The sequence below is a fragment of the Staurois parvus genome, unplaced genomic scaffold (assembly GCF_062004578.1).
Source record: "Staurois parvus isolate SC_StPar_1 unplaced genomic scaffold, SC_StPar_1.0 ptg000293l, whole genome shotgun sequence".
NCBI classification, from domain to species: domain Eukaryota; kingdom Metazoa; phylum Chordata; class Amphibia; order Anura; family Ranidae; genus Staurois; species Staurois parvus.
This window is the reverse complement of record NW_028318089.1, coordinates 2540239-2567635: the sequence shown is the minus strand read 5'-3', so window position 1 is coordinate 2567635 and position 27397 is coordinate 2540239. Positions and strand designations below refer to the sequence as shown.

At 41.2% G+C, this 27397-nt stretch overlaps 1 protein-coding gene across 1 annotated transcript in view; it reads left to right on the top strand.

Moving 5' to 3' along the window:
- The window catches only part of ST6GALNAC1 (ST6 N-acetylgalactosaminide alpha-2,6-sialyltransferase 1), a 99124-nt gene that overhangs the window by 25098 nt on the left and 46629 nt on the right, over positions 1 to 27397 (top strand). Inside the window, exons 3-6 of the mRNA XM_089682631.1 lie at positions 1082 to 1250; positions 2093 to 2267; positions 15410 to 15548; positions 22575 to 22678. Coding sequence (XP_089538757.1) covers positions 1082 to 1250; positions 2093 to 2267; positions 15410 to 15548; positions 22575 to 22678 — 587 coding nt within the window. The remainder of the gene's footprint in view (positions 1 to 1081; positions 1251 to 2092; positions 2268 to 15409; positions 15549 to 22574; positions 22679 to 27397) is intronic.

Here is a 27397-nt window from a genome sequence, read left to right as displayed (position 1 = left end):
CATAGGAATTTGTTCATATTTTATTTATTTATTTACTATAGTTTTGCCCCTTAACAGTGTGAAGGTCTGTGAACTGGCCCCCTGTTTAAAAAGTTTGAGGACTCCTGGTATAGACAATGCTCCTCATACGTGTGCACGTGCACAGGCTGGCGAATGTTGGGGCAGATGTGCGTAGACGTGCAAATATGCATGCGCACTTGTCACCAACACTGGCATTAAACCAGCTATTTAAATGGCTGCTGCACTGGCTCATTGCTGTTTGATCTCCAGTGTTCTGTGTACACTGTCGCCTGTCCCTGTGTCTGACTTCTGATGCTAACCCGGTTTGCCTTTGACCATGAATGAATGCTACCTGCCCTGACCTTGGGCTTGTTCCTAGAATCTGCTCTTGTCTCCTGCTTTTGCCTGATCTGCCTCTCCGTTGCTGACCTTGGCCTGAATCCAGTCATTCCTGCAGCAGTATATCCCACCCTGCTCCCTCTCTCAGCAGTGACACAGTAGCCTTCACATTTGTAATGAAAACACAGAACAGGAAGAGGGAGCAGGGGGAGCAAATCTGCCCCAAAATGTTTCTTACAGCACAACCTTTGTGTAGCAGTGCAAAGAAGGAAGCATCACTTGTATATGTAACATACAGTTATGGCTCCCCCATGCATATATTATTACAACGTTTTTAAAAGACCAACAAGTATTGATAAAATTGTTTACTTCAAGCTGATTGGTTTTACATGTACGGTATATATCAGGAAATCGAAAGAAAAATAATGAATGGGATTTTAAACGGTGCTAAAAACCTCCCTTCAGAAACAAAACTCGTAAAAAACTTTTATTACAATATTTTAAAATATCTTGGGATATTTACCCTTGAAAACATCAGTTTATAAGATAAGCAGCTCAGCCACACCTGCCAACATCATTTCCCCCCACACATTATAAATCATACAAAAAGTGACAAACGCAAAACATCTAAATGATGGGGGAAAAACCAAGGATAAGTTAAAAGATGTTCCAACGCGTTTTGCATACAGGAAATCACTGATAAGATTATACATGTGTGTGTTTATATTTCCTTTCTCTTCAGAGTTGCCCTATGTCTGTAAAAATTAAGGCTCTCAATTCATCTTGGCTAAAAGAGAAATTCCTTCCCAAAATCACCATTTTTATGGATAATCATCACTTCAATGATCATGAATGGATCAGACTGGGACACTTTATTCCTCCATATGGCTGGATGGAATTAAACTACACAGGTAATTCATTCTTCATATAAGAATACATTTATTAATACATTATTTTTCATAATCTTCACTTCAGAGAAGGAAATGTTGTGAATGGATTGGAGTAGAGGGGGTGGAAGGGATGGGGGACAGACACAATTTGCCCAGAGATGGGCTTTCAGGGTAGTAACCCACAGCAAGCACAGTAAGAATCCCTCTTGTATTAGCCAGACTTCAGAAAAGTGAATTCCAGTTAGATCTGCACTTGAGAACTAAAGTGTACCTAAATCCTAACAGGAAATGTCATGCCACCACAGCCGGCCGGCTTGTCACATCCTTCTCCCACCAGCTTCTTTCTCCCACCAGGTTGTCACATCCTTCCCCGGCTTGTAACTTTACCGGATGCTTCCCCATCTCCTCCCTCCCAGTGGCCATGGCTGCACCCTAGGTGCCTAGCGGTAGCTCCAGCCCTGCACATGCCCCCCCCGAACAGTCATTCACTAGGAAGACTAGTGTACTGCTGTTTCTCCTCGCCTAGCTCTCTAAGATCCTTATGCAGCTCAGAACAGAGGGTATGTTATCACTTATATAGAAGGGGATAAAAGGGTTTTAACATTTTTTTTATATGTATAGACAAATGTTTTTTCAATTTTGATTTTCTCAAATGTCATTTCAATTTTAAATTAACTAAGTTGTTTTACAAGGTGAGGGTTCACATATACTTTAACTTTCCCACTTCACAATGCTGTGAACATGTTTACAGAAGAGGAGAAGGGCGGCTCATCGGTGTGCTTTTGTCCCTTCTCTGTTAGCTCTGCATTCAAGGGTGAAGGTATTTGTTCATGAAATTTCTAATTAATTATTATATGTTTTAGTGGTTCAGCAGGTGGTTTCTGCTCTTCCACGCATCCCAGATCAGCAACTGCTTCTCGCTGAAAAGAATGAGGAAAAGTTTCCACGCTGCATTAGCTGTGCTGTGGTTGGAAATGGAGGTATTCTCAAAGCATCAGGTCTTGGCAAGGAGATTGATGGGCATGATTACGTATTTCGGTAAGCCCTTGTGAAAACAATAAAAATAAACCTAATTGTTTCCTAGACCTATTCTTGTAATAATGGAAACCAAAAAATATATGAAGAAGGGGTGTACCCCCAGGGTTGTTCACCATGCTATCTGGCCTTGCATATTTCCATTTCATTATACAATCTAGATTTAAACCAGACTGTTCAGAAAGAATGTGTAAGCTCACATGATGCCCATAACATTTGTGAGAAAACTATGTGAGAGAAGTGAGTAGATAAATTGGATACACCCTTAAATTCCACCCATAATCTTAAAGGTCAACTGAATGAATCAAGCAGAAGCAGGAAGATGCTTGCACTGCAGATCTTCAGGTACAGCCTTCTCTTCAGCAAGGAGAACAGTAAGCAGCAAAGGAGTGACATCACCAAATCTCACTCCAAATCTTCTGGGACAGGTGTGCCTAGGCATAGAAAGTGCGCTGCTGTGTTTCAGGAGAACTTCAATACAAAAAGATTTTTCAAGGTTCTGCTTAGGCACAATTAATACATCTAGATATTACCTATAACGTAACAAATATTTACTTTTTAAATTCAGATCTACTTTATAGGTATGCTCCATTCACATTTAAAATTGGAAAATAAGATGCATGGAGCACATTCAACCTGATCAGTATTCAGTATTGCATCCAGGTATTATTTAAAAGCACCAGCTCACCTCAACTCTCTACTTGGCAAACGGTTATACAGGAACACACCTGCTAGTGACAAAGATGCCGAACTGTGCCCTCTCATCCTTCCCAAGGAAGGGGGGGGGGTGTAAGGTGTGGAATGCAGCATGCCACACCCAAACATATGTAATATTCAATCCACCAGTAAAATCTGGGTCGGAAAGTGATGTCAAAAGAAATGCCCTGACATCAGTGTGAGGAAAAAATGCCCCTGTATAGATGATGTCTCCGGATGGTAGAAATACCCCTGCTTCTGTGGTGTTACTAAAAGGAAAAGATTGATGGTGATATTAAAGTACTTGCCTTTGTGGGAGAATTCTAGATTGGAGGACGTGCAGAAGCTAAAGAGGTTTCACTGCTGGTATACTCAGGGTGTTTGATGTTGCCCAAATGTATACCCAACACAATATAAGACCCTATCAGGATTTGCAGGAGACTTTTCATCTACTTGCTTATAATTTTTCAGTATCTCCAACTTAGGCATGCCCTGATAATTCAGACCCAGAAAGCAAATTTTACTCTTCAAAGCATGCCCTTAATCACCTCTTTGGAGGCTACTTCTGTAAAATAAGGTCTTATCTCCTCCACCTATATAAACAACACCGGAGAAGTACCTGGCTAACCTAGCCCTTCCAGGTCATAATGGTGAGAGTGGGAATAAGTGACCCAAGTATCCCTGTCTCCAACGCAGAGGCTAACACAATTATTCAGCATCCACTGGGTGTACCGTACTCCCCTTAAATTATTTTATTGGGGCTGTAGGCCCCAGGGTAACCCAGTCAGGGTAACCCAGCTGACTTCTTCCACATGATTTGGAAATGTCCCAAGCTAGTTAGATATTGAAGGGTGATTGTTGACACAATTAATGGAGTATATCAAACACAGCTGGAACCTTTCCCGGCGATCTGCCTGTAGGGGACATAGATGAGGAACAATTTCCACCCGAAATTAGAATTCCAATTTTACAGTTATTATTTACGTTTGCGGTGTCCCCCCTTCTACTCTCTCCTGCCTGCAAAACCATTGTTTTGAAGTGGTTATCTCCTTGTCCCCCCATGTTTGAAGATTGGAGACAACATGTTAACACTACTCTGTTAAAAGAGAAGTACAGCCGAAGCTGAAATCCGCTGTTGGCTGATATCATGCAGCCGGTCCAGACTGGGGAAAGATTCCGACTTTAAAGTCAAGATCCACCCCAGAGTCTGGAGTGGCACCTGGCTCAGCCTCTCAGCCAGCCGCTCCCTCCCTCTTCACAGTCCAGCGCTCCAGTGAGCGTGGGGGGGGGGGGAATCAGAGCACACAGCTCTCAGAGCTGCTGTGAGAACTCAGTGTAGGGTGTAGGGGTAATCTCAACAGATTCTCCAAGTTTTGGGACCCCTGGCTAGCAGTACCAGATTTAGCCCCTTTTTCCCTGGTCATATTTAAATTATCACAATGTTAGTTAGACCTGTTCCAAATGTAGTATTCCTGGGGATTAAACTTAAATTCAAATATACTTTCTATTTCTTTTACAAGACTACCATGCCATGGAGTGAGGCTAATACTATGTGATCTTTGCCTAATGCAACAGTCACACGTGTCTTTTGTTCATGTGACTGAGATGCAACATGGCTATAGTTGTGCTCAAAAGTTTGCATACCCTGGCAGAAATTGTGAAATATTGGCATTGATATTGAAAATATGACTGATCATGCCAAAAAATGCTCTTTTATTGAAGGATGATGATCATATGAAGCCGTATATAATTATCAAATAGTTTTTTGGCTCCTTTTTAAATCATAATAACAGAAATCACCCAAATGGCCATGATCAAAAGTTTACATACCCTGGAATGTTTGGCCTTGGTACAGACACACAAGGTGACACACACAGGTTAAAATGCCAATTAGAGGTTAATGTCCCACATCTGTGGCTTTTTAAATTGCAATTAGTGTCAGTGTATAAATAGTCAATGAGTTTGTTTGCTCTTACATGGAAGCACTGACTAGGCTAGATACTGAGACATGGGGATCAGAAAAGAACTGTCAAAAGTCCTGTGTAACAAGGTAACGGAACTTTATAAAGATGGAAAAGGACATAAAAAGATGTCCAAAGTCTTGAATATGCCAATCAGTACTATTAAACCAACTATTTTCAAAGAAAAACCCACAGGCAACCTCAAAAGAAATACAGGCTGCTCTGGAAAAAGATGGTGTGGTTGTTTTTAAGGAGTACAATATGGTGATACTTGAACAAAAATGAGCTGTTTTGTCGAGGTGCCAGAAAGAAGCTTTTACTGCACCAATGCCACAAAAAAGCCCAGTTACAATATGCCTGACAACACCTTGACATGCCTAACCAGGCCTTTTTGTGTCATTGATGCAGTAAAGGCTTCTTTCTGGGTTCACAATGTAAAACAGTATATCATAAGCATATGCCGCTACCTTATGCTCTATCTCACTTATCTCAATTTCTCTGATATCTACACTATTTCTTACCATCGCCAACAAAAGTTCCAAGGATAAAACAAACAATATCGGGGATAAGGGGCATCCCTTTCTCGTACCATTGTACATCCTAAAAGACTCTGAAAGAGACCCATTTACCTTAACTGCTGCTTTTGGGCTATTATAGAGCTCCTTTATCCAACCCATCATCTTAGTACCTATTCCCAGACCTCTAGGGTGTCTATCATGAACCCCCAGTCTACCCTGTCAAAAGCATTTTCAGCATCGTTTGAAAATATAATTGTTGGTAATTTTTCTCTTTTTGCCTTCTCTAAGAGAATCAATGTTCTTAGCCCATTATCCCTCCCTTCTCTTCCTGGGACAAAGTCCACTTGATCTAAGTGTATACATTCAGGCATAAGCTCTTTTAACCTCGTAGCGAGCACTTTTGCAAACAGTTTCTTATCTGTATTTAGAAGTGATATAGGTCTGTAACTAGCACATTGTGAGCTATCTTTTCCTTCTTTTAAAATAATAATTATATGCGCTTGCAAAAATTCTGCTCCATACTGTATATATACAAAACTAAGGAACCAATAGGTCTCTAAATTTCTTATAATACCCCACCATGTACCCGTCGGGTCCTGGGCTCTCCCCCCCCCCACTGTATTTTTCAATGCCTTATTAATTTCTTCCTGAGATATAGCCTGTACTAAATACGCTAATATTTATTTTGCTATTTTTGGCAGGTCCGCTGCCTTCAGATATTCCAACCATTTCCCCCTCATTTCTCCCTCTGTAACTTTTGGGCTCTTTGATTTAACATCATACAGCTTACTATAGAATTTTTGGAACGTTTCAGCAATATCAGTGGTGGCGTAGACCAGTTCTTCTTTTTTGTCCTTAATTTTTTTTTTGTTTACAAATGTTTTTATTTATTAAGAAATAGGCTGCAAAAACAGCTTAACAGCATAAAGTATAACATACAACAAAAAAAAGGCACATCTGTAATATTCATTCCAATAAGGTACAATTATGTAGAACATAAAAGTTAAGTACATGAGAATGCCCTTAATGTTTTCAATATAAATTTTTTTATTTCTTTTCCTTAAGTCTTTTTAATATTTTCCTGGCTTATTCCCCCATCTTTCCTTTGCAATCCCATTGAAAATCCTCCTTGATTCATGTTCCAATAGGTCTTTTAACTCTTCTCTCTTAAGTATGATCCTCGAATAAACCTCTGTGTCCTGTCTCTTTTTATGTGCCTGTTCTAATCTATACAGATCCTCCGTCACCTCCTTTATTTTTATCTCACAATCTTACTTATTTTTGGATCCTGCGGATATCAGGAGTTCCCTCACATACACCTTATATGCCTGCTAAATAGTGGCCACAGAGACTTCTTCAGTTTCGTTGAACAGAAAAAATTACTCTATTTCTTCCCTTAGTCTCATCTTTATTTCAGGGTCCTGTATAAGCGTCTCATTTAGTCTCCACATTGCCCTTTTTATTCCATTCTCCTCCTACCTTTAACTTCGCCGTGACAGGAGCATGATCCGATATAGACATAATTTCAATATTGGATTTAACCAATGAATCCAATTGTCTATGCTCGATCATTATATAATCCAACCCTGAGTATGATCTATGCGCCAGAGAGAAGGTATAATCTCTTTCTCTAGGATGTTTCACCCTCTATGTTCCATTAACTGACTTTGATGTAGCCTCTTTTTCAACATTCTTAGTTTTTTACCTCCTCCTCTCTGCGCATTCAATGACGCATCCATCCATGGGTCAAGGCAGAAATTAAAGTCTCCTGCCAAGATCAACATCCACCTCTTAAATTCCATAATTTTTCCCAACACTCCATATAGAAATATTTCTGGATTTTTGATTTGGGCCATAGATAATACCAAAGCTGTAGGTTTGTCCCCTTATTTTCCCTCCTAAGCATAGGGACTAGCCCTCTGGGTTCACCAATCTCTCCTCCACATCCAAACCCCCATTTTTTGAGAACCCAATCGCTACTTCTTTAGCTCTCTTTATTGGTGAGTCTGCATAGTACCATGTTGGGTAGTACCCCGAGTATAGTTTAATATTAGAGTCATATGTTAAATGTGTCTCTTGTACAAACACAACATCTACTGAAAGTTGGTGAACTTCTCTAAGTATTTTATGTCTTTTAGTAGGAGAATTTAACCCTTTCACGTTATGTCATAAAGTTAATCAAACTCATAGCTATCTAGTGTTTCTGTTCTCTTTCTTGTTCGGAGGGAATACGGCATAGACTATCTATCTCTTGGACCTAAGGGTCTCATCAGTCTTCTTCTAGCTAATGTCTCTGAGGTAATGTCTGTAGAGACTTGTAATTTCATCTCTCCAAATTTTATTTGTGGGGTCTCTTGCAATTGTTTTCTTGTTCCTTCTCTGTCCTCATAATGATGGAATTGGACAATCACGTCTCTAGGGATGTCTAATGTAACTCCCGGTGTGCGTCTTAATCTATGTATTCTATCAATCTTTAGAGGGTCTGTGGCTGGTCTACCTTCAATGGGTTAAACACCTTCTTTATTTTTTGCCGTAGGTCCTCTTTATGTGAATCTTCTGGGAAGCCCCTAATCCTTAAGTTGTTTCTTCTTTCTGTTTTCTCGGTCCTCCAATTTAAATGACAGTTTCCTCTGTTTCCTTCGCATCTCCTCCAACTGCGTTTCCAGGTTATATATCTGCTGAGCTTGTGTCTCCGTTCTCTCCTCCACTTCCTCTATCCTTGTAAACATTCGTCCAAGATCCTTAGGAATCATGGCCATTTCATTTTTCATAAAAAGTTCCAGTTTTGTGAACATTTCTGCCATCTCTATTATTGTGGGGATTTTTCACCTTGTTGTTCAGAGACATTTTGGTAATTTACACTGTTACTGTTTATCAATTCATTACTCTGATTCTCTTCCCGTACACCAAATGACAATCTAGACTGCTCTCCATCAAATGTTTTAGTTCTTTCTGAATGTTTCCCCGGACTTTGTTTCTCTGGGCTTGTTTGCTGTAATGGCAAGTATTTCTTTAGTGTGCTAGTATTTGTGTTGGACTGCGGGGTTCCCCCCTCCCCTTTAGTGGATCTGTTCTTCATAATAGCTGCACTTAGCTGCAGATTTTTCACTCAGTGTTCAAAAATACAATGTTCCCACACCCCCGGGGGACCTATCCTCTTTGATCTTGTACAATGACTTTACAGTCCCAAGTAGCGTTTATAGCACATACGTTATTAACAACACTACTAGGCCCCTGAAAGACCCCGACTCCTTGGTCTTCTAACCATCCAGCCCCACTGCTCAGGTATTCAGTTGCTAATAACAGAAGAAATAACAACTAAAATCTCCTGCCATCTCCCACAGCAACTCACCCTCTGAGCCCAGGCTTCTGGATCTGTCTATGTTTATGCGTTCCTCTGTCCCTGTCGGGATCTCCTGCTCCAATTTGCAGGGTCACCTGAGTGGGGGTCTGGGCTGGAGCTCAGTAAGTCCTGTATCCTGGAGTCCTGAGGTCTCTCCTGGCCTCCAAGTCTCCTGTAGTGTGTCCAATTTCTCTAGCCTCTGGGGTGTCCAGCAAGCTTGATGCCTCCACTCCTGGGCCGCCCCTCCTGGGGACCTTCCTTGTTCAGGCTCCTCCTTAGTCTCCGTCTCTCGGTGCCACCCGCACTCCAGGAGGCACCTCCACCGGCCAGCACCGGTCCCTTTGGGAGCTCCCAGCTTCAGACTGCCGGTCCCTCCACCAGAAACCACCGCCGCTGCCTTCCGCCTCATGACTGACACCAGCGACCTGCACCGCCAACCCTGCGCGCCCTGCACCCTGCGTGCCCCAGCACACACGTCCTACTCACGGAAAGGTCCCGATCTCCTCTTTCGATCTGGACCTTTCCGATCATGTGACCGCTGTGATGGCGTGTCACAGCGGTCGCATGACCCTAAATCCCGCCTCCCGGCTTCTGAAACCCTTAAAGGGCCGGGAGGCACCGGCGCGAAGGGGTTAAAGAGGTCTGTATAAGGCTTGGTTGACACCTATGCAGTTTGCTTTTGATTGTTTCTGCAGTGCTTTTTACTATATATACAAATAATATGCTCAGTGATAATAATAAATGATAACCCTTTCCCCCAATTTGTGCATATAAATCAAAAAGTCCTTGATCAAATAACTCAAAAGTTTTTGAAAAAACAAATGTCCCTTTAAAAATCCAAAAATGTCCAAAATATCCAAAAAGTGATAATCTCCTCAATGTCTTGCAGAAACTTGATTTACCTCAAACAAAACAAAAATAAAAACCACATAGTGCATTATCCTTAATGTATACAAATCATATAAATCATCCAGTGATAATTCACCCAAGTGAAATAAAGGGTGTAAACAGCAAACATGTGCCAATACACTATATATAGTGAAAAAACGTGTAAGTGAATCACTCTTTTAGTGCTTAGGAAACACATCAAAAATCCACTTCTACTGAAGTAAGGAGTGAATACCCTTACCAATATATAAATCACTTTTAAGCCTTAGATAACAATCCCCAAGTAGACTGTATGATGGGATGAGTTGTATTCGGCCAGTATCATCATATTTCACTTCCACCTCATACTTCAATGTGGATCCATCCACACTAGTTTCTCAGACCAGTCTCCACCATAACCGCCATCCAGATATCCATATATATAAAACAAATAATAGTATAATACCGCCACACACTCGAATCAAAAACTTTAATGGTGCTGCTTACAATATAGAAATCTTTCTCATCGCATGATATATATAAGAAAACCTTTTTGCCGTCAGTCCAGGAGAGTCCAAACCGCTTCTCACAGTCTCTATTCCACTCTCCAAGATGGCCGCCGCTCAACTTCCGGTTCCTCGTTTGCGTCTGACGTCACTTCCCTCTGACTTCCCTTTAGAGGGAAGTGACGTCAGACGCAAACGAGGAACCGGAAGTTGAGCGGCGGCCATCTTGGAGAGTGGAATAGAGACTGTGAGAAGCGGTTTGGACTCTCCTGGACTGACGGCAAAAAGGTTTTCTTATATATATCATGCGATGAGAAAGATTTCTATATTGTAAGCAGCACCATTAAAGTTTTTGATTCGAGTGTGTGGCGGTATTATACTATTATTTGTTTTATATATATGGATATCTGGATGGCGGTTATGGTGGAGACTGGTCTGAGAAACTAGTGTGGATGGATCCACATTGAAGTATGAGGTGGAAGTGAAATATGATGATACTGGCCGAATACAACTCATCCCATCATACAGTCTACTTGGGGATTGTTATCTAAGGCTTAAAAGTGATTTATATATTGGTAAGGGTATTCACTCCTTACTTCAGTAGAAGTGGATTTTTGATGTGTTTCCTAAGCACTAAAAGAGTGATTCACTTACACGTTTTTTCACTATATATAGTGTATTGGCACATGTTTGCTGTTTACACCCTTTATTTCACTTGGGTGAATTATCACTGGATGATTTATATGATTTGTATACATTAAGGATAATGCACTATGTGGTTTTTATTTTTGTTTTGTTTGAGGTAAATCAAGTTTCTGCAAGACATTGAGGAGATTATCACTTTTTGGATATTTTGGACATTTTTGGATTTTTAAAGGGACATTTGTTTTTTCAAAAACTTTTGAGTTATTTGATCAAGGACTTTTTGATTTATATGCACAAATTGGGGGAAAGGGTTATCATTTATTATTATCACTGAGCATATTATTTGTATATTTTGTACACCTCTAAGGGTAGGGGTGAAGTGTGCTGATACGGGATTTTGGGTTTTAGAGTGATTTATTATTATTATTAGTGCTTTTTACTATGCATTATGCATTTTTGCACACAGCGTTTTTGATGCAATTTTCATTCGTTTGCTTTTTTGTATGCTTTTTTTTTTTGTCCAATTTGCTTGTTGGGCAGATTTACTCCTGGTTCACACCAATGCATTTTTTATTGATTTTTGCAGAAATGAAGTACAGTCCATTTACCATGGTTTCCTATGGGACATATTCACATCAGTGCTTTTTTGAGCTGCTGTGTTTTTGTAAAGGATCAGGGACTTTTTTAAACACAAAAAGCAGCATTTTTGCTACAATAGTCAGTTCAGTGCAGAAGCTGCTGAAACGCATGTAGTGTTTTGCTGTGTTTTGCCTATTTTTTATTCTGCCCAGCAACAAACAATTTTCCACTTTAATGAAACAAAAAAGACGAAAAAATGCAAAGCGCAGTAAAAAAGAATTAAAAATCGAATCAAAAGCAAGAAGCATAGGTGTGAACCAAGACTACATGCTTTTCTGCAGCTTCTTTATTGAAGTCTATTGAACCAAAAATATACTGTTTTGTGTTTTAAAAAGTCCCTGACCATTTCCAAAAATGCAGTAGCTCAAAAAAGCATAGATGTGAACATGTCCCATATGAAACCATGTTAAATGGACTGTAGTGCATTTCTGGGAAAAAAGCACCAAAAAACACATAAGCGTGAACCTGGCCTTAGGGTTATAGAGTAATTGTGTGTAGGGAGGTCACTGGAGGGGCCCCATGAAAATGTTGTTATGAGGCCCTATGATCTGTAGTTACGCCACAAAAACTGTTGAAACGCTTTATTGTATCCTCTTTCTTATGTCACAACTCTCTAGCAATCCCTGAATAGTAACTGTATAAACTGTAAGGCCCAGTCACACTAAGATTGACGCAAAACGCGCATTTGGATGCCATTAATTCACCCTAAGCATGTTTATCAGACTTACATTTTGTCTCACAACAAAAGCACCAAAAGTTGCTCCATGCCCGTAAAGTTGCAGGAGCTGTTTTAGGACATTTGTCACGCATAGGGAAGTCCATTCAAGTGAATGTGCTACCCATGCGTGACCCGCAGAAACGTGCCAAAGACTGCGTGTTTAAAAATCGCCAGTGGGAATGCATGTTCCCGCTATGTGAGGTGTGAATGGGGCATAAATAAATATTCACTTTACCTTTATTAGTCTGATGTCCATACCTGGAGAGTAAAGTCTGCACAGATGTAATGACATTTTCCCACATCTCTTTAAATCCTATGGAACTCTGTACATTGGTCTGTTGCGTTACAGATGCAATTTTAAAAGTCATGCTTGCTGCATTTTTGATTCATGTTTGGGTGCAGTAACAAAAAAATGCATCAAAACTGCTCCTCTCTTTTGAAATTCATGGAAAACGTGGCAAAAAAGCATCACAAATGAAACACACTTTTGGAAAGTGCTTTGTTAAGTAACACATCCAGGGGCAAAATAAAACACAGCACAACACATCAAAAATGCATTAAAAACACAACATTCCGCTGCAAAAATGAATATTTGTTTTTGCATTGGTGCAGTGTGAAAGCAGTCCAAAAATGCAACTGAAATGCAAAGGACCAGTGTGAAGAGTTCCATAGGATTTGAAGGGATGCATTTTTCTTCCTCTTTTTTTAACTGAAAAATTGATCAGTGTGAAAGGGCCCTTATTGTGTTTGGGTAGGATGAAGGTGGATCAATAAGAATCTCTGAATCATAACCTAATGAATGAATCAGAAATCAATATTTTTAGAACAAAATCTGTTTATTAAAAGTTTAGCAGTGTAAATGGTTATGCAGAACATAAACACAACAACAGTTCACAGCGAAGGAATCCTCGCAGGGGTTGTAAATAATGTAGATACACGGATTTGAACATTTAGAATAAAGGAGGGTTACATCAGTGAACATAAGGTGAGGCTTAGTTGACCTTAGCAGCGACATGGGAACTCGTCAGAGTCTATAACAAAAAGTAACTAGACAGTGAGAACTAAACAAGGAAATAGGCAAGTTCCTATGGCCAGGAGAAACACACAGGGGGAGATTTACTCAAACCGGAGAGTGCAAAATCTCTGGAGAGTGCAGCTCTGCATAGAAACCAATCAACTTCCATTTTTTTTTTTTTTTGTCAAAGCTTAATTGAACAAGCTGAAGTTAGAAACTGAATGGCTCCCATGCACAGCTGCACCAGATTTTGCACTCCCCAGTTTTAGTAAATCCCCCTCACAGCTTCACAGAAACAAGTAAAGTGCATAATTCTGTGGACATTTCAGAGGCGGCAGAAGGCTCAGCCAACCATTTTGTCATATTTTCTAGGGTAGCCTCTATTGGTATATGTATCTTTGTAGAGCGGTAGACTATTATTGATCAATTGTTTCCAGAATGTAAGAGATGGAGGGGTGTTTTTTTTTCCAATGTAAAGGTATGGCCTTTCTCGCATAATATAAGAGCAAGTTAACCAGAGTGCGCTCAGCAATTGTGGGTAGGAGACTTTCACCTAGGCCCAGTATACAGACTGACATAGATGGTTGGAGAGGGACCGAGGTCAGTAGAATACACAAAGTCATGACTTCCTTTCAGAAGTCGACGACAGATGGACAAAGCCAGAACATGTGAGAAAAATTTCCCGGGACACCCCCACATCTCCGGAGAACAGAATGGGTGTATCTTTTTGGAGTCTATATGGAGTGTAGTAGGCCAGGTGAATAAGTTTGAATTGAATTCATCGGTCTCTTAAAGAAACCAGGGTCAAGAATGGGAAAGCCCAATTGTCATCCCAATCATCATTATCTAGTTCAAGTATGTCCCACGGCCCAATTGTCATCCCAATCATCATTATTTAGTTCTAGTATGTCCCACGGCCCAATTGTCGTCCCAATCATCATTATTCGGTTCTAGTGTGTCCCACGGCCCAATTGTCGTCCCAATCATCATTATTCGGTTCTAGTGTGTCCCACGGCCCAATTGTCGTCCCAATCATCATTATTCGGTTCTAGTGTGTCCCACGGCCCAATTGTCGTCCCAATCATCATTATTCGGTTCTAGTGTGTCCCACGGCCCAATTGTCGTCCCAATCATCATTATTCGGTTCTAGTGTGTCCCACGGCCCAATTGTCGTCCCAATCATCATTATTCGGTTCTAGTGTGTCCCACGGCCCAATTGTCGTTTCAATCATCATTATTCGGTTCTAGTGTGTCCCACAGCCCAGTTGTCGTCCCAATCATCATTATTCGGTTCTAGTGTGTCCCACAGCCCACTTGTCGTCCCAATCATCATTATTCGGTTCTAGTGTGTCCCACAGCCCACTTGTCGTCCCAATCATCATTATTCGGTTCTAGTGTGTCCCACAGCCCAGTTGTCGTCCCAATCATCATTATTCGGTTCTAGTGTGTCCCACAGCCCAATTGTCGTCCCAATCATCATTATTCGGTTCTAGTGTGTCCCACAGCCCACTTGTCGTCCCAATCATTATTATTCAGTTCTAGTGTGTCCCACAGCCCACTTGTCGTCCCAATCATTATTATTCAGTTCTAGTGTGTCCCACAGCCCACTTGTCGTCCCAATCATTATTATTCGGTTCTAGTGTGTCCCACAGCCCAATTGTCGTCCCAGTCATTATTATTCGGTTCTAGTGTGTCCCACAGCCCAATTGTTGTCCCAATCATCATTATTTGGTTCTAGTATGCCCCACAGCCCAATTGTCATCCCAGTCATCATTATTTGGTTCTAGTATATCCCACGACTCTACCTGCCACTCTGAATGCACCACATAATGGTCATTGTATGTAGAGCTATAGGACAACACTTTATTACAAGCTCATCTTCATCTTACATGCAGTGTCAGCTCATCTCATAAGTTCAGAGACTGCTTTAATGTTAGACTGTGCACAGGACAGCAGTTTCTGCCTAGTCTTGGGCATTGATGAGCACGCCTTCGGGCAAGGTACCCCTAGAGAATGGTTGTGCTAGGCCTCGCCCATAGCATGGCATAGTTGGACCTCCATCTTGTCACCCACTAAAGCCTTCCAAACTTTAAATTTACATTAGCAAAGATATACGTAGAAATTTATCCTACTTTCTAAAATAAAGTATGATTTCCAACTGCACAATTACTATTAATATGTATTTTTATCCAAGGCTAGTCTCTATACTCATCTCCACAATCCCTCTTTGTTCTTAGTGTCAATGGAGCAGTAGTCAGTGGCTATGAAAAGGATGTGGGAGTTCGGACTTCATTTTATGGATTCACAGCTTACACCATGTTATCCTCCCTGTACATGTTACATAGTAAAGGATTCCCCAAAATTCCACAGGACAAGGTAATGCCGTAAAAGCAGGTTTGTCAAACTCATCTCTTTTGTCATATTCTGTTTTTGAATAGATGGATTTTGCCTAAAAAAATACAACTACATTTTTTTTCTAAAGTGAACATCCCTAAATATACATATTCTTGTGTAAGGCACAAGAATAGGTACATTTAGGAATCTGAAAATTATGTAACTGCGCTGAATGCCAAAAAAATCCAAACAAACTGTGAACAATAAAACAAACAGTGAAACAATAGCTGCACTCAAAAAATACCAATACAAATACTCAAAGCGTGATATCCAGTTATTGTTGTGCTATTGATAAAAAATACTAATAGGGAGTCACTTATACTTTAAATGTGCTCCTACCAATAATATTATTACGTAAAAATGCATCAAACACCAAACAATGAAAAAGTCTTTTCATGACAATATCCCGATTATGATGAACAGCTGTGTTCACAATAATCCTCCACGTGTGTACCACCACAAAAAACACACTACTCCTTACCGAATAGTTAGACCCCACATTATAGGTGGTATAACAGAGAATGATGCTGAACATATCTTGCTTGTAACATCGTAGATGTAAAAGAGGTGTCAAAAACTTCGGTATCTCTCCTCCTCTGTTCCTCCCTTCTTAGAATCCACTGTTTGCTCGGTCAGAAAGGATAATACTTCAGATAGTGTGATTCCATACAAATTATTTATTAAACTAAATAAAAACACCACTTACAAACTTCAAAGACAAATGAGCATGTAAGTCATAAACACAGCTGGTGCCGGCTCCAGACAGGTGTGGGTGATGTCAGAGCAATCTCTGCCCAGCCCCGACGTACATTTTGTCTCTATAGACGTTGTCAAGGGGATCAGGTGGCCTTTATATATCCTAAAATATTAGTAAAATGAATTAATCCACTAGATACCATCAGCATCATTAGAAAAAAGAAAATCAACAAAACCCACTGATAACAGTCCACCAGAGGGTGAATATACATGTCACCAACAATCCATTCACTCTTATCACATGAACACAATTTATCTGATATAGCACCTGTTATTGTTTAGTAACCAAACATAAAAATAATGAGCAATAGCACATATAAAGCAAAAGCACACAAAGCATAGCACATGTGTAGCACCCTCCTAGATAGCTAGGGGAGCTAGATTCTAAATTGTTAGTCAGAGGCTGAGTAGCCTGTGGTAATAGGCAGAGGGAGGTCAAATTCAGGTCAGAGCTGAGAGGCTCTGCAGACCATCTCTCTGGTCTCCTGCTCTAGAGTTTTGGAGAAAATCCATAGAGCAGTGGAGGGGGTGAGGAGTGGCTGGTCTGTGCTCTTGAGGGATCCTGAATAATCCCCAACAGGAGGCTTGGCATGGGGTCAGGGCAGCCCTTAAGAGTGACAGAGTCTGCTCAGCAGCAGGAGAGTTCAGGTGAGTGAGAGGCTGGTGAGCAGGAGCCTGGGAGAGGGCCCAGAAGGGAATGGGCTCAACTACAGGCAGTGGAGCTGGAAAGGAGGAAATCTCAGGATACAGCAGGCCTGAGAGCAGCCACTGACCCAGCAGCTCAAAGGAGGAGGACTAAGTGAGTAGACCTACAACCCCCGCCCTTTGGACCAGTAAGGGGAAGGAGCACTCTGGTAGGAAACTAGATGAGCTGCTACCTGGGACTGTCTTATTTTAAAGTGACAGGCACTGGATCTCCTGCCCAGGGATTCTCCTAGAACAGCTGGATAGAGAAGTATCTGGAGTCTGGGATGGTACATCGGGAGATGCTGGCTAGCTCTCCAGAAGTGAATGTTTGATGTGAAGAGACTTGTACATAGTTCCAGGACCTTCGTCCTCAGTTACATTTCCCTTGGGCATCCCATACACCCCTTACCCCACCCAAGTTTAAATTCCCATAATAAAATCCACAAAACAAGCTCAATTACTGGTTATGTCTCCTGGATGCAAGTCTGTGTGGAAGATGCGTGTTGCCTGGCTGTGCAGGACTATGGGGGACCCAAAACTCTAGCGACTCCTAAGGGGGTAGTGCTATACAGGAAATACTGAAAAAAAAGTCAGGATTTGATTGATAAGTCCTTGCTAAATCCAAGCATATGTAGGTGGAATCATGGTAGCACACTTGGACGAATTGTGAAGCATTTATGAAGCTGAAGCACACAAAAATCACATTCATTAGATTCAATCTTCCTTCTTGCATGTACAATTTATCTGTAAATCCTTAAAGTATGCCTGTAAATGGAATAATATTCATCAGGTACTTTTCCATGGCTTGTATATGTGCATAAGACTCATCCACATATAATCTCATTTATGCAAATCAAGTTGTAGTTATGTAGATGAAGGTGCCAGAATATGGCTGCAGTTAGTAGAATTGTATCCCAGGTATTAAGTCTTCCATGATAAAAATAGAATTCAGACATACAATGCTTAAGTGCTCAAATGCTAAGCCAAAGTTCTATAAATCAGTAATCTACTCATAAAGATGTTAATGTTGGCCATTGCTGTTATCTGATGTGTAAATCAGATCATTGGAGTACCTGCATAAGCAAATTTGTAGTAAGTGTACATCAACTCTCCACAGAAAGTTACAGCAGATTTACTATAAAAAGTCCACAATAGTGGGGGACTGGATTGAAGTCCTCAAGATCCTGCTCAAAATAGTGAAGGCACAATAGAGAAAGGAACATGGCTAAAGGGGCTCCGACATGGCCCCAAGGCATTTCATTATCATTATGGTGGCTTTCTCAAGCAGTGGAAAGAATTACGTTCTACAGTGAATGGACTGTTGGATACATACATTCACACTCTTCTAGACTATTAGTTAAATTTGGTGATTCTGTTTGTAGCGCTCACCCTCGAAGGAGCCACTGGAATATTACCCAGGTTCTTTCCCAAGTAGTAAAGAGGCAGCCAGGTACACAGCAACAGTCACTCAAATGGGCTCAATGAGCAGTCTAGGGGTATCTTTATTTCTTTTTTATTTCTGGCATAACCAGGATAGGATAGGATAGGGAATTGTATGTATGAACAGGAGCCAGGCGCTGTGTAGTTTTGTGATAAAAGTAATACACCTTATATGGAGGTGTGCCTTTAATAATTCATATGGTAAAAAATAGATAACCAGCCTGTGGCTTTAAGAAGTCAGGTTCCAAGATGGGCGGCTCATCCACTCAGAGGGAAGTAGTGGAGTAGAATGCCTGTCAGTGCAGGGACCACGTGTATCCGACGTCCCAGCGTCCCAGATGACGTCACCACGATGTGGAGAGACGGAGGGGAGGAACTCTTGCTGGAGCCGCAGCTTTAGAAGGAAAGGCTGGTTGCCGGGACAACATGTTTCGCGCGCATGCGCTTTATCAAGTCTTCTCATCAGAAGATGCTCCTGTGGAGGTGTTAACTTCCGTGGACGGCCTGGACGTCTCTGTGAGAGGCTGCAGTTCCATCTTTGTTAGATGTGATTGGCCACAACTAATCACATGCTACAGTTCGGCTGTGACTGGCCCTGTCTGTACCATGTGGTCACTGTGACTAATCACAAAAAACAACAAAATATTACACAATGGATGGCATGAATGAACGCCATCAATTGTGTACATTTGTCATGTGATCTGCTGTGATTGGTCACAGCAATCAAATGGTACCAGCAGTGGCCAGTACACTGATCAGTCAGAGCGGGTGACAGATTACGCCACATTGCGTTTTGGGGAGGGCGTCATATGACGTCCACCCAGAATAGCACATTTGACAATAGGCCGAATGGGAACTGGTTAAATTGGCTCTAGTATGTGTGTACTAATAGGCTATATATAAATGTTATGTAATACGTAGTGCCACCTAGTGGCCAAATACAGCATTTACTGTTTTAAATCAATGAAAAACCTCTGACTAGCTTGGGTTTTTTTGCCCCATTTGCACAGAACGTACATGCACTTTCACTGGGTAAATTGTTATGCAATTTTTTTTATAAATACAGCCTAAAGTGTGCAGTTGAACCTAATAACCTAGGAGTCCATAGTATTTTAGATGTGTGGGCAATAGTTGCTAGATGTCCGTGCATATTTGTGTTAATAAAGATACAATTGTTTTATGTTTTACTGGTAATCAGAATCATAACTTTGTTTAAGTTTTATTCTTTAATAGCTTAATTTGGAGAGGATTCCTTCCCTGATATATTATTAGGAACTAAGATGGTTGCTGTACCCATATATATATATATATATATATATATATATATTACTGTATGTATGTTGAAAGGTTTTTATTGTTGTCTGTGCCCTTATTATGGAGATTTACCTGTGCTTCTTGCTCCCAAAGACAGCAGGAAGTAGGTTGAAATCTCCCCATAATGAGGAAAAATCCCTTCTCTGACAACTAGTTGCCACATAAATAGGTGCTCCTCCACCTTCAAATATCCAGTCTACTTCTGTTCTAGTGACAGCCGTAACATTTTGGCTTTTTGCTCTACTCCTGTTTCTGGGACAAAAGTCACCAAGATACTAACCCTTGGTTCAGATATCCGCGTTCCTGCGGTCCGCGTTTTGCGTGGGCACGAGAGCCCATTCATTTGAATGGACTCCCGTGCCCCGGGACACGCAGGGAAGTCCCTGCACTTCTTCTGAAAATGCAGCCCACGCGGGATCCTCGGTTCCCAGTACGGTTGCGATTACCAGTGCGGGCGACATGCCATTAGAATTAATGGCACCCGCCCACGGGCCCGCATTCCTCTGTGCGGGTGGTGTGGCTGCACAGATTTTTGTGCAGATCTACAGCGGCACCACCCACACATACAGTGGGGCAAAAAAGTATTTAGTCAGCCACCAATTGTGCAAGTTCTCCCACTTAAAAAGATGAGAGAGGCCTGTTATTGACATCATAGGTAGACCTCAACTATGAGAGACAAAATGAGAAAAAAATCCAGACAATCACTGATTGGCTGATTTGGAAAGAATTTATTTGCAAATTATGGTGGAAAATAAGTATTTGGTCACCTACAAACAAGCAAGATTTCTGGCTCTCACAGACCTGTACCTTCTTCTTTAAGAGGCTCCTCTGTCCTGCACTCATTACCTGTATCAATGGCACCTGTTTGAACTTGTTATCAGTATAAAAGACACCTGTCCACAACCTCAAACAGTCACACTCCAAACTCCAATATGGTGAAAACCAAAGAGCTGTCGAAGGACACCAGAAACAAAATTGTAGACCTGCACCAGTCTGGGAAGACTGAATCTGCAATAGGCAAACAGCTTGGTGTGAACAAATCAACTGTGGGAGCAATAATTAGAAAAAGGAAGACATACAAGACCACTGATAATCTCCCTCGATCTGGGGCTCCATGCAAGATCTCACCCCGTGGGGTCAAAATGATCACAAGAACGGTGAGCAAAAATCCCAGGACCACACGGGGGGACTTAGTGAATGACCTGCAGAGAGCTGGGACCAACGTAACAAAGGCTACCATCAGTAACACACTACGCCGCCAGGGACTCAGATCCTTCAGTGCCAGACTTGTCCTTCTGCTTAAGCCAGTACATGTCCGGGCTCATCTGAAGTTTGCTAGAGAGCATTTGGATGATCCAGAAGAGGATTGGGAGAATGTCATATGGTCAGATGAAACCAAAAGTTTCATCTAAAGAACACCATACCTACTGTGAAGCATGGGGGTGGCAACATCATGCTTTGGGGCTGTTTCTCCACAAAGGGACCAGGACGACTGATCCATGTACAGGACAGAATGAATGGGGCCATGTGTCATGAGATTTTGAGTGCAAACCTCCTTCCATCAGCAAGGGCATTGAAGATGACACGTGGCTGGGTCTTCCAACATGACAATGATCCCAAACATACCGCCCGGGCAACGAAGGAGTGGCTTCGTAAGAAGCATTTCAAGGTCCTGGAGTGGCCTAGCCAGTCTCCAGATCTCAACCCCATAGAAAACCTTTGGAGGGAGTTGAAAGTCCGTGTTGCCCAGTGACAGCCCCAAAACATCACTGCTCTAGAGGAGATCTTCATGGAGGAATGAGCCAACATACCAGCAACAGTGTGTGCCAACCTTGTGAAGACTTACAGGAAACATTTGACCTCTGTCATTGCCAACAAAGGATATATAACAAAGCATTGAGATGAACTTTTGATATTGACCAAATACTTATTTTCTACCATAATTTGCAGATAAATTCTTTCCAAATCAGCCAATGTGATTGTCTGGATTTTTTTTTCTCATTTTGTCTCTCATAGTTGAGGTCTACCTATGATGCCAATTACAGGCCTCTCTAATCTTTTTAAGTGGGAGAACTTGCACAATTGGTGGCTGACTAAATACTTTTTTGCCCCACTGTATGTGAACCTAGCCTAATAGTGAAGGAGAATCTCCTGAACAATAAGGTCACCATATTTTCATATGCTTCCTGTACAGTTACCAAGCTACCAGAGACCACTCCCCATCTCTGGTTTTGATTGGGACCTGGTGGGACAGGCTCATGATCATGCGACCACTGTGCAAGCCTATCACAATGATCACATGATTGGGAAGTATATCCCGCCCCCTGGTGTAAAGACCCAGTTTAAGGGTGCCTAGGAGAAGGCAGAAAGGTGTTAAACGGGGGACCTAGCAAGGTCTCAGAATACAATTTCAGAAAAAATTCAAAAGGAGGCCCCATCATTTTCAAGCTGTATATTCTGCAGCATCCTGGAACTTGTCCAGCCTCATTCTGCATTGTGTGAACTATCCAGCATCTCACAGACATGGTTATACGTTGCTGACCAAGTACTTGTAGTTGCCTAAGATAGATTTTAAAGCTGTAGACCAACGTATTGTGGACAGACAATGGAGGAAGTCAACTTCCCTGCTTACCAATGCAGCATTTTGCCTGCAATCATGACAATATAGGACATGTGAGCTTTCTGCTCTGCCTTTCATGACTGTGCCCTGGAGTGGCCCAATTCTAAGGAATACCACCTGTCCTAATACATACTTCATGAGGACATTTGGGGAAGGTCAGGTAATAACACGTTCCTTTGTGGGTTTCCCAGGAGACAAAGTACATCCTTTTCACCGAGGCCAGGAGAGACTACGAGTGGTTAAAAGCTTTACAGCAGAACAAAGAGATCAGCAAAGGCACTCTGGAGCAATACAGGTACATCACTTGTTGTCTATAAAATGCTTTCTCTGGAACCAGCCATCCATATAACATATGTGATCACATTGCACCCCTATGCTGTACAATAAAGTGCCTGGCCTGTCTCCTCAGTGTAGGGTTTCACTTCTCTACCACTAAGTTCCATTAGCCAAACATAAAATGCGTTCTCTGTATTTAAAGTGTATGTAAAGGCAAAATAAAACATGTGTTGTACACCTCTACAACACAGGCACATTTTCCTGTGATTTATCCTTTAGAGACCCTGTAAGTACAGAAAAATACCTGGTGATTTGCCAGAATTGCACTCAGCTCTCAAAATATATGTAAAGTCAAAACTGTTTTCTCGTCTCGGATAGAATGGAGGAGGATTAAGTAAGTTTTTTTGTCTCATTAGGGAGATTTACCTTTACATCCTGTCCCCTAGACACAACAGGCAGCAGGAAAATCTTTCCAATGACAGGATTTTGGATTTACCCTAATTTTCATTCCCCCTGTCATTGGTGATCAGGAAAATTAGAGAGGGTGAATCTCTGTAACAGGAACAGCAATAAAAATCTGGCGTTGAATCTATCCCCTTATCACTCTAGATTTAAAAAAAAAAAAATGTTTCCCCCTGCTTCTGGGTTTTTGGGAGCACATGCTTTCGCCCCCTGCTAACCCATGCTGTGATTGGACACAACATGAGTTTGGCAGCAAGGTTCATTACTGTATCCTGTAGTGGTGTAACGGTTAGTGGGAGAAACCAGTGAGAGCTGCAGGGGAACATGGAGATTAGCACTTCCAGAAGTGTCAGTTTTCCAGTTGCCTTAAATAAAGGACTTCTTAGAAATTTCTTAGAATGCATGAAGGTAAAAAAACCTTGAGCCTTTACAACCACTTTGAGCTAAAAAAAACACTGCTTTTACAGGCATTTCTTTCTTTTACAGGCTCTTTCTTTCTGCCTGTAATTGCCCCTACAAGCTAACTTAGTCTAATTTTATTCTGATACCGCTTTTGCAGTCCTTTTTTTTATTAAGACATTTGTTTAAAAAAGTTTGATGCGTGTTTTATGTGTTTTTGCCATGTTTTTCAATGGGGGGTGAATTTTTTGGTGTGTTTCTTGTACTGCACCAAACCTGCACCAAAAATGCAGTAAGTAGGATTTAAAAAAAACGCACTAGACGCATAGCAGATCAGTGTGAAGAGTTCCATAGGAATACATGGTCAAATGGTTTCTTTCTCTTTTATTTAACTCAAAAGCAGAAGAAAAACTGATCAGTGTAAAATATAGATGGATAAAGTGCAGCGCTATAAATGTATAAATAATAAAATGACAATTCATATAAATATCGATGCAAAATATTAAAGTTTTATTCAGTGCAATTTATGTATAAAAGTGAATAAATAAATGTCCGTATATATCTCTCCAATCTCATCAGTAGAGAAAATGAGCAGTAATAGTCCTCAGGTTAACTTCCCTAGCGGTCTGATTATGTCAGTATTTCTGTGATCAAAACCAACAAGAGTCTAGTAAACATCCCGGGTATGATAAAATTTGAAACACGAAATCATAAATTATAATATAATAAATAATCATAAAAAATAATAATATAATAATAAATTTAATTCAATAATGTAATCAAACCAAAAACACTGAAATTTGAAATATAGCGCCAAGTTCGCACATCACTGAGCAAACCAAGTTTCCCACGAATCATTATCGCTCAATTCTGCAAGTGATTCTAATTCACTATCGCTGTTTTCTATCTGGTCTAAGACTGCTTTTGACCTAAAGGGACACTTTTTTTGGACGCCATGGACGTTTCTCAGTTTCCTGGCAGAAAGAACGGTAAAAATGCAGGCAGGGCACAGGACAAAGCACTCGGGACAAAATGTTTGTGAATTGAGTGAATGTCACATTTTTACATTTTTGAATTTCCCGCCGGTTCCGTCCCCCATACGTCCTGTACGTCCCAACGCTCACAGGGAACGGAACCTGGAAGACGGATGCCGGCATCGACCGGAGGAGATGGACAGGGACGCTGCAGGGGGGACATCGTGGGAGCGCAGGACAAGTTAAGTGCTGGAGGAAATCCCTGAGCAACGCTGCAGTGTATTCCGCGGCTGCATGGCGGGTGTCAGTGGATGAGCTATCTTCCCCAGGACAAGGGATACTCGTACCACTGGTACATAGAGGATGCTGGATGATTAATCCCTAGGCTGCGTCTCTGTTCCTGCACCCAGATGTGACAGATTGTAACCAATGCCTGCTTACATCTAATTTCTGGTGAGTGTACACCCATCAGAGGTGGTGGATTATGATTTAACCAGAGGACTATTACTGCTCATTTTCTCTACTGATGAGATTGGAGAGATATATATACGGACATTTATTTATTCACTTTTATGCACAAATTGCACTGAATAGCACTTTAATATTTTGCATCGATATTTACTGTATATGAATTGTCATTTTATTATTTATACATTTATAGCGCTGCACTTTATCCATCTATATATTTCTATTGGGACCGTTACCTATGCCCTAAGGTGCTAGCAGCTGCCTATATGTATACTTATATATACTTGCGCTCGCTTATCTACTTTTTTGATCAGTGTAAAAGCATGTGTCCATGCAGAGGTGTTTAGAGGCATAGAAAAAAAAACATCACTTATGCAATCAGGAGAGGTGCTTTGAGTATAAAAAAAAAGAACCTAAACATAACTAAAATTGCATTAATGCTAGGCGCGGTTAGTTGTGTTCCCACATGAATGCATTTTAATAGACAGAATTCTGTCCAATAGAATGTATTAATGCCAAAAATGGAAACGCGTATGCAAAAATATGTTTGCCTTTTTTTTTTGCTGCTGCTAAACTCGTGTAGAAGAAAAAAGCATTAATAGAACGTTTGTTCTGTATTATACTAATCTTCTTCACCACTAGAGGGCACAATAATGCTGGAATAAAAGTATGCTTAAAGGTATAAAAAGTCAAACTTTTTGTTTTAATTTTCCATGGAGTACAGAAATTTTTGAATACCGGCTAGGTTTGTAGTGCTGTTTGTGTCCCCACTGGGGAAATTTGTCCTTTATCTTTGTTCTGGTTACTATTGTCATTGGAACAGAAAGTGAGGGTAAGTTCAAAATTTGAATTCCCCAAAAAAAGATGTAAGGGGAAATCTCCTAAGGGGGAACACTTATTCAAGTTGCAAATTTCTAAAAGATGGTTTCTGTCTTTAGGGAGGATTGATCTCACATCCTGTTGTGTGCACAGGACAGTAAGTAAAGGAAAATAATAGGATTAGACCCCTTTTTAGAAAGTAGACACCCCAGAATATTTTCTGAGAGGCAAGTTGAGTGCACAAAAGATTTTATTTCGTGCCACAAGTTTTTGGAAAATGGCAAATTTTTTTCACACAAAATTGACACAAAAATATTTCTCACAGTAGCCCCAAAATCAAATGACCAACTTTAGGCTTTCAAAGGGAGTACAGGTGAAACTCAAAGAATTAGAATGTCGTGCAAAAGTTCATTTATTTCAGTAATGCAACTTGAAAGGTGAAACTAATATATGAGATAGACTCATTACATGCAAAGCAAGATAGTTCAAGCTGTGATTTGTCATAATTGTGATGATTATGGCTTACAGCTCATGAAAACCCCAAATCCACAATCTCAGAAAATTAGAATATTGTGAAAAGGTGCAATATTCTTGGCTCAAAGTGTCCCACTCTAATCAGCTAATTAAGCCATAACAGCTGCAAAGGGTTCCTGAGCCTTTAAATGGTCTCTCAGTCTGGTTCAGTAGGAATCACAATCATGGGAAAGACTGCTGACCTGACAGTTGTGCAGAAAACCATCATTGACACCCTCCATAAGGAGGGAAAGCCTCAAAAGGTAATTGCAAAAGAAGTTGGATGTTCCCAAAGTGCTGTATCGCAAAGCACATTAATAGAAAGTTATGTGGAAGGGAAAAGTGTGGAAGAAAAAGGTGCACAAGTAGCAGGGATGACTGCAGCCTGGAGAGGATTGTCAGGAAAAGGACATTCAAAAGTGTTGGGGACTTTCACAAGGAGTGGACTGAGGCTGGAGTCAGTGCATCAAGAGCCACCACACTCAATTGGATCCTGGACATGGGCTTCAAATGTTGTATTCCTCTTGTCAAGCCACTCCTGAACAACAAACAACGTCAGAAGCGTCTTACCTGGGCTAAAGAAAAACAGACCTGGTCTGTTGCTCAGTGGTCCAAAGTCCTCTTTTCTGATGAGAGAAACTTTTGCATCTCATTTGGAAACCAAGGACCCAAAGTATGGAGGAAGAATGGAGAGGCACACACTGCAAGATGCTTGAAGTCCAGTGTGAAGTTTCCACAGTCTGTGTTGATTTGGGGAGCCATGTCATCTGCTGGTGTTGGTCCACTGTGATTCATTAAGTCCAGGGTCAACGCAGCCGTCTACCAGGAGATTTTGGAGCACTTCATGCTTCCTTCTGCGGACGAGCTTTATGGGTATGCTGACTTCATTTTCCAGCAGGACTTGGCACCTGCCCACACTGCCAAAAGCACCAAAACCTGGTTCAATGACCGTGTGATTGCTGTGCTTGATTGGCCAGCAAACTCGCCTGACCTGAACCCCATAGAGAATCTATGGGGCATTGCCAAGAGAAAGATGAGAGACATGAGACTGAACAATGCAGAAGAGCTGAAGGCCGCTATTGAAGCATCCTGGTCTTCCATAA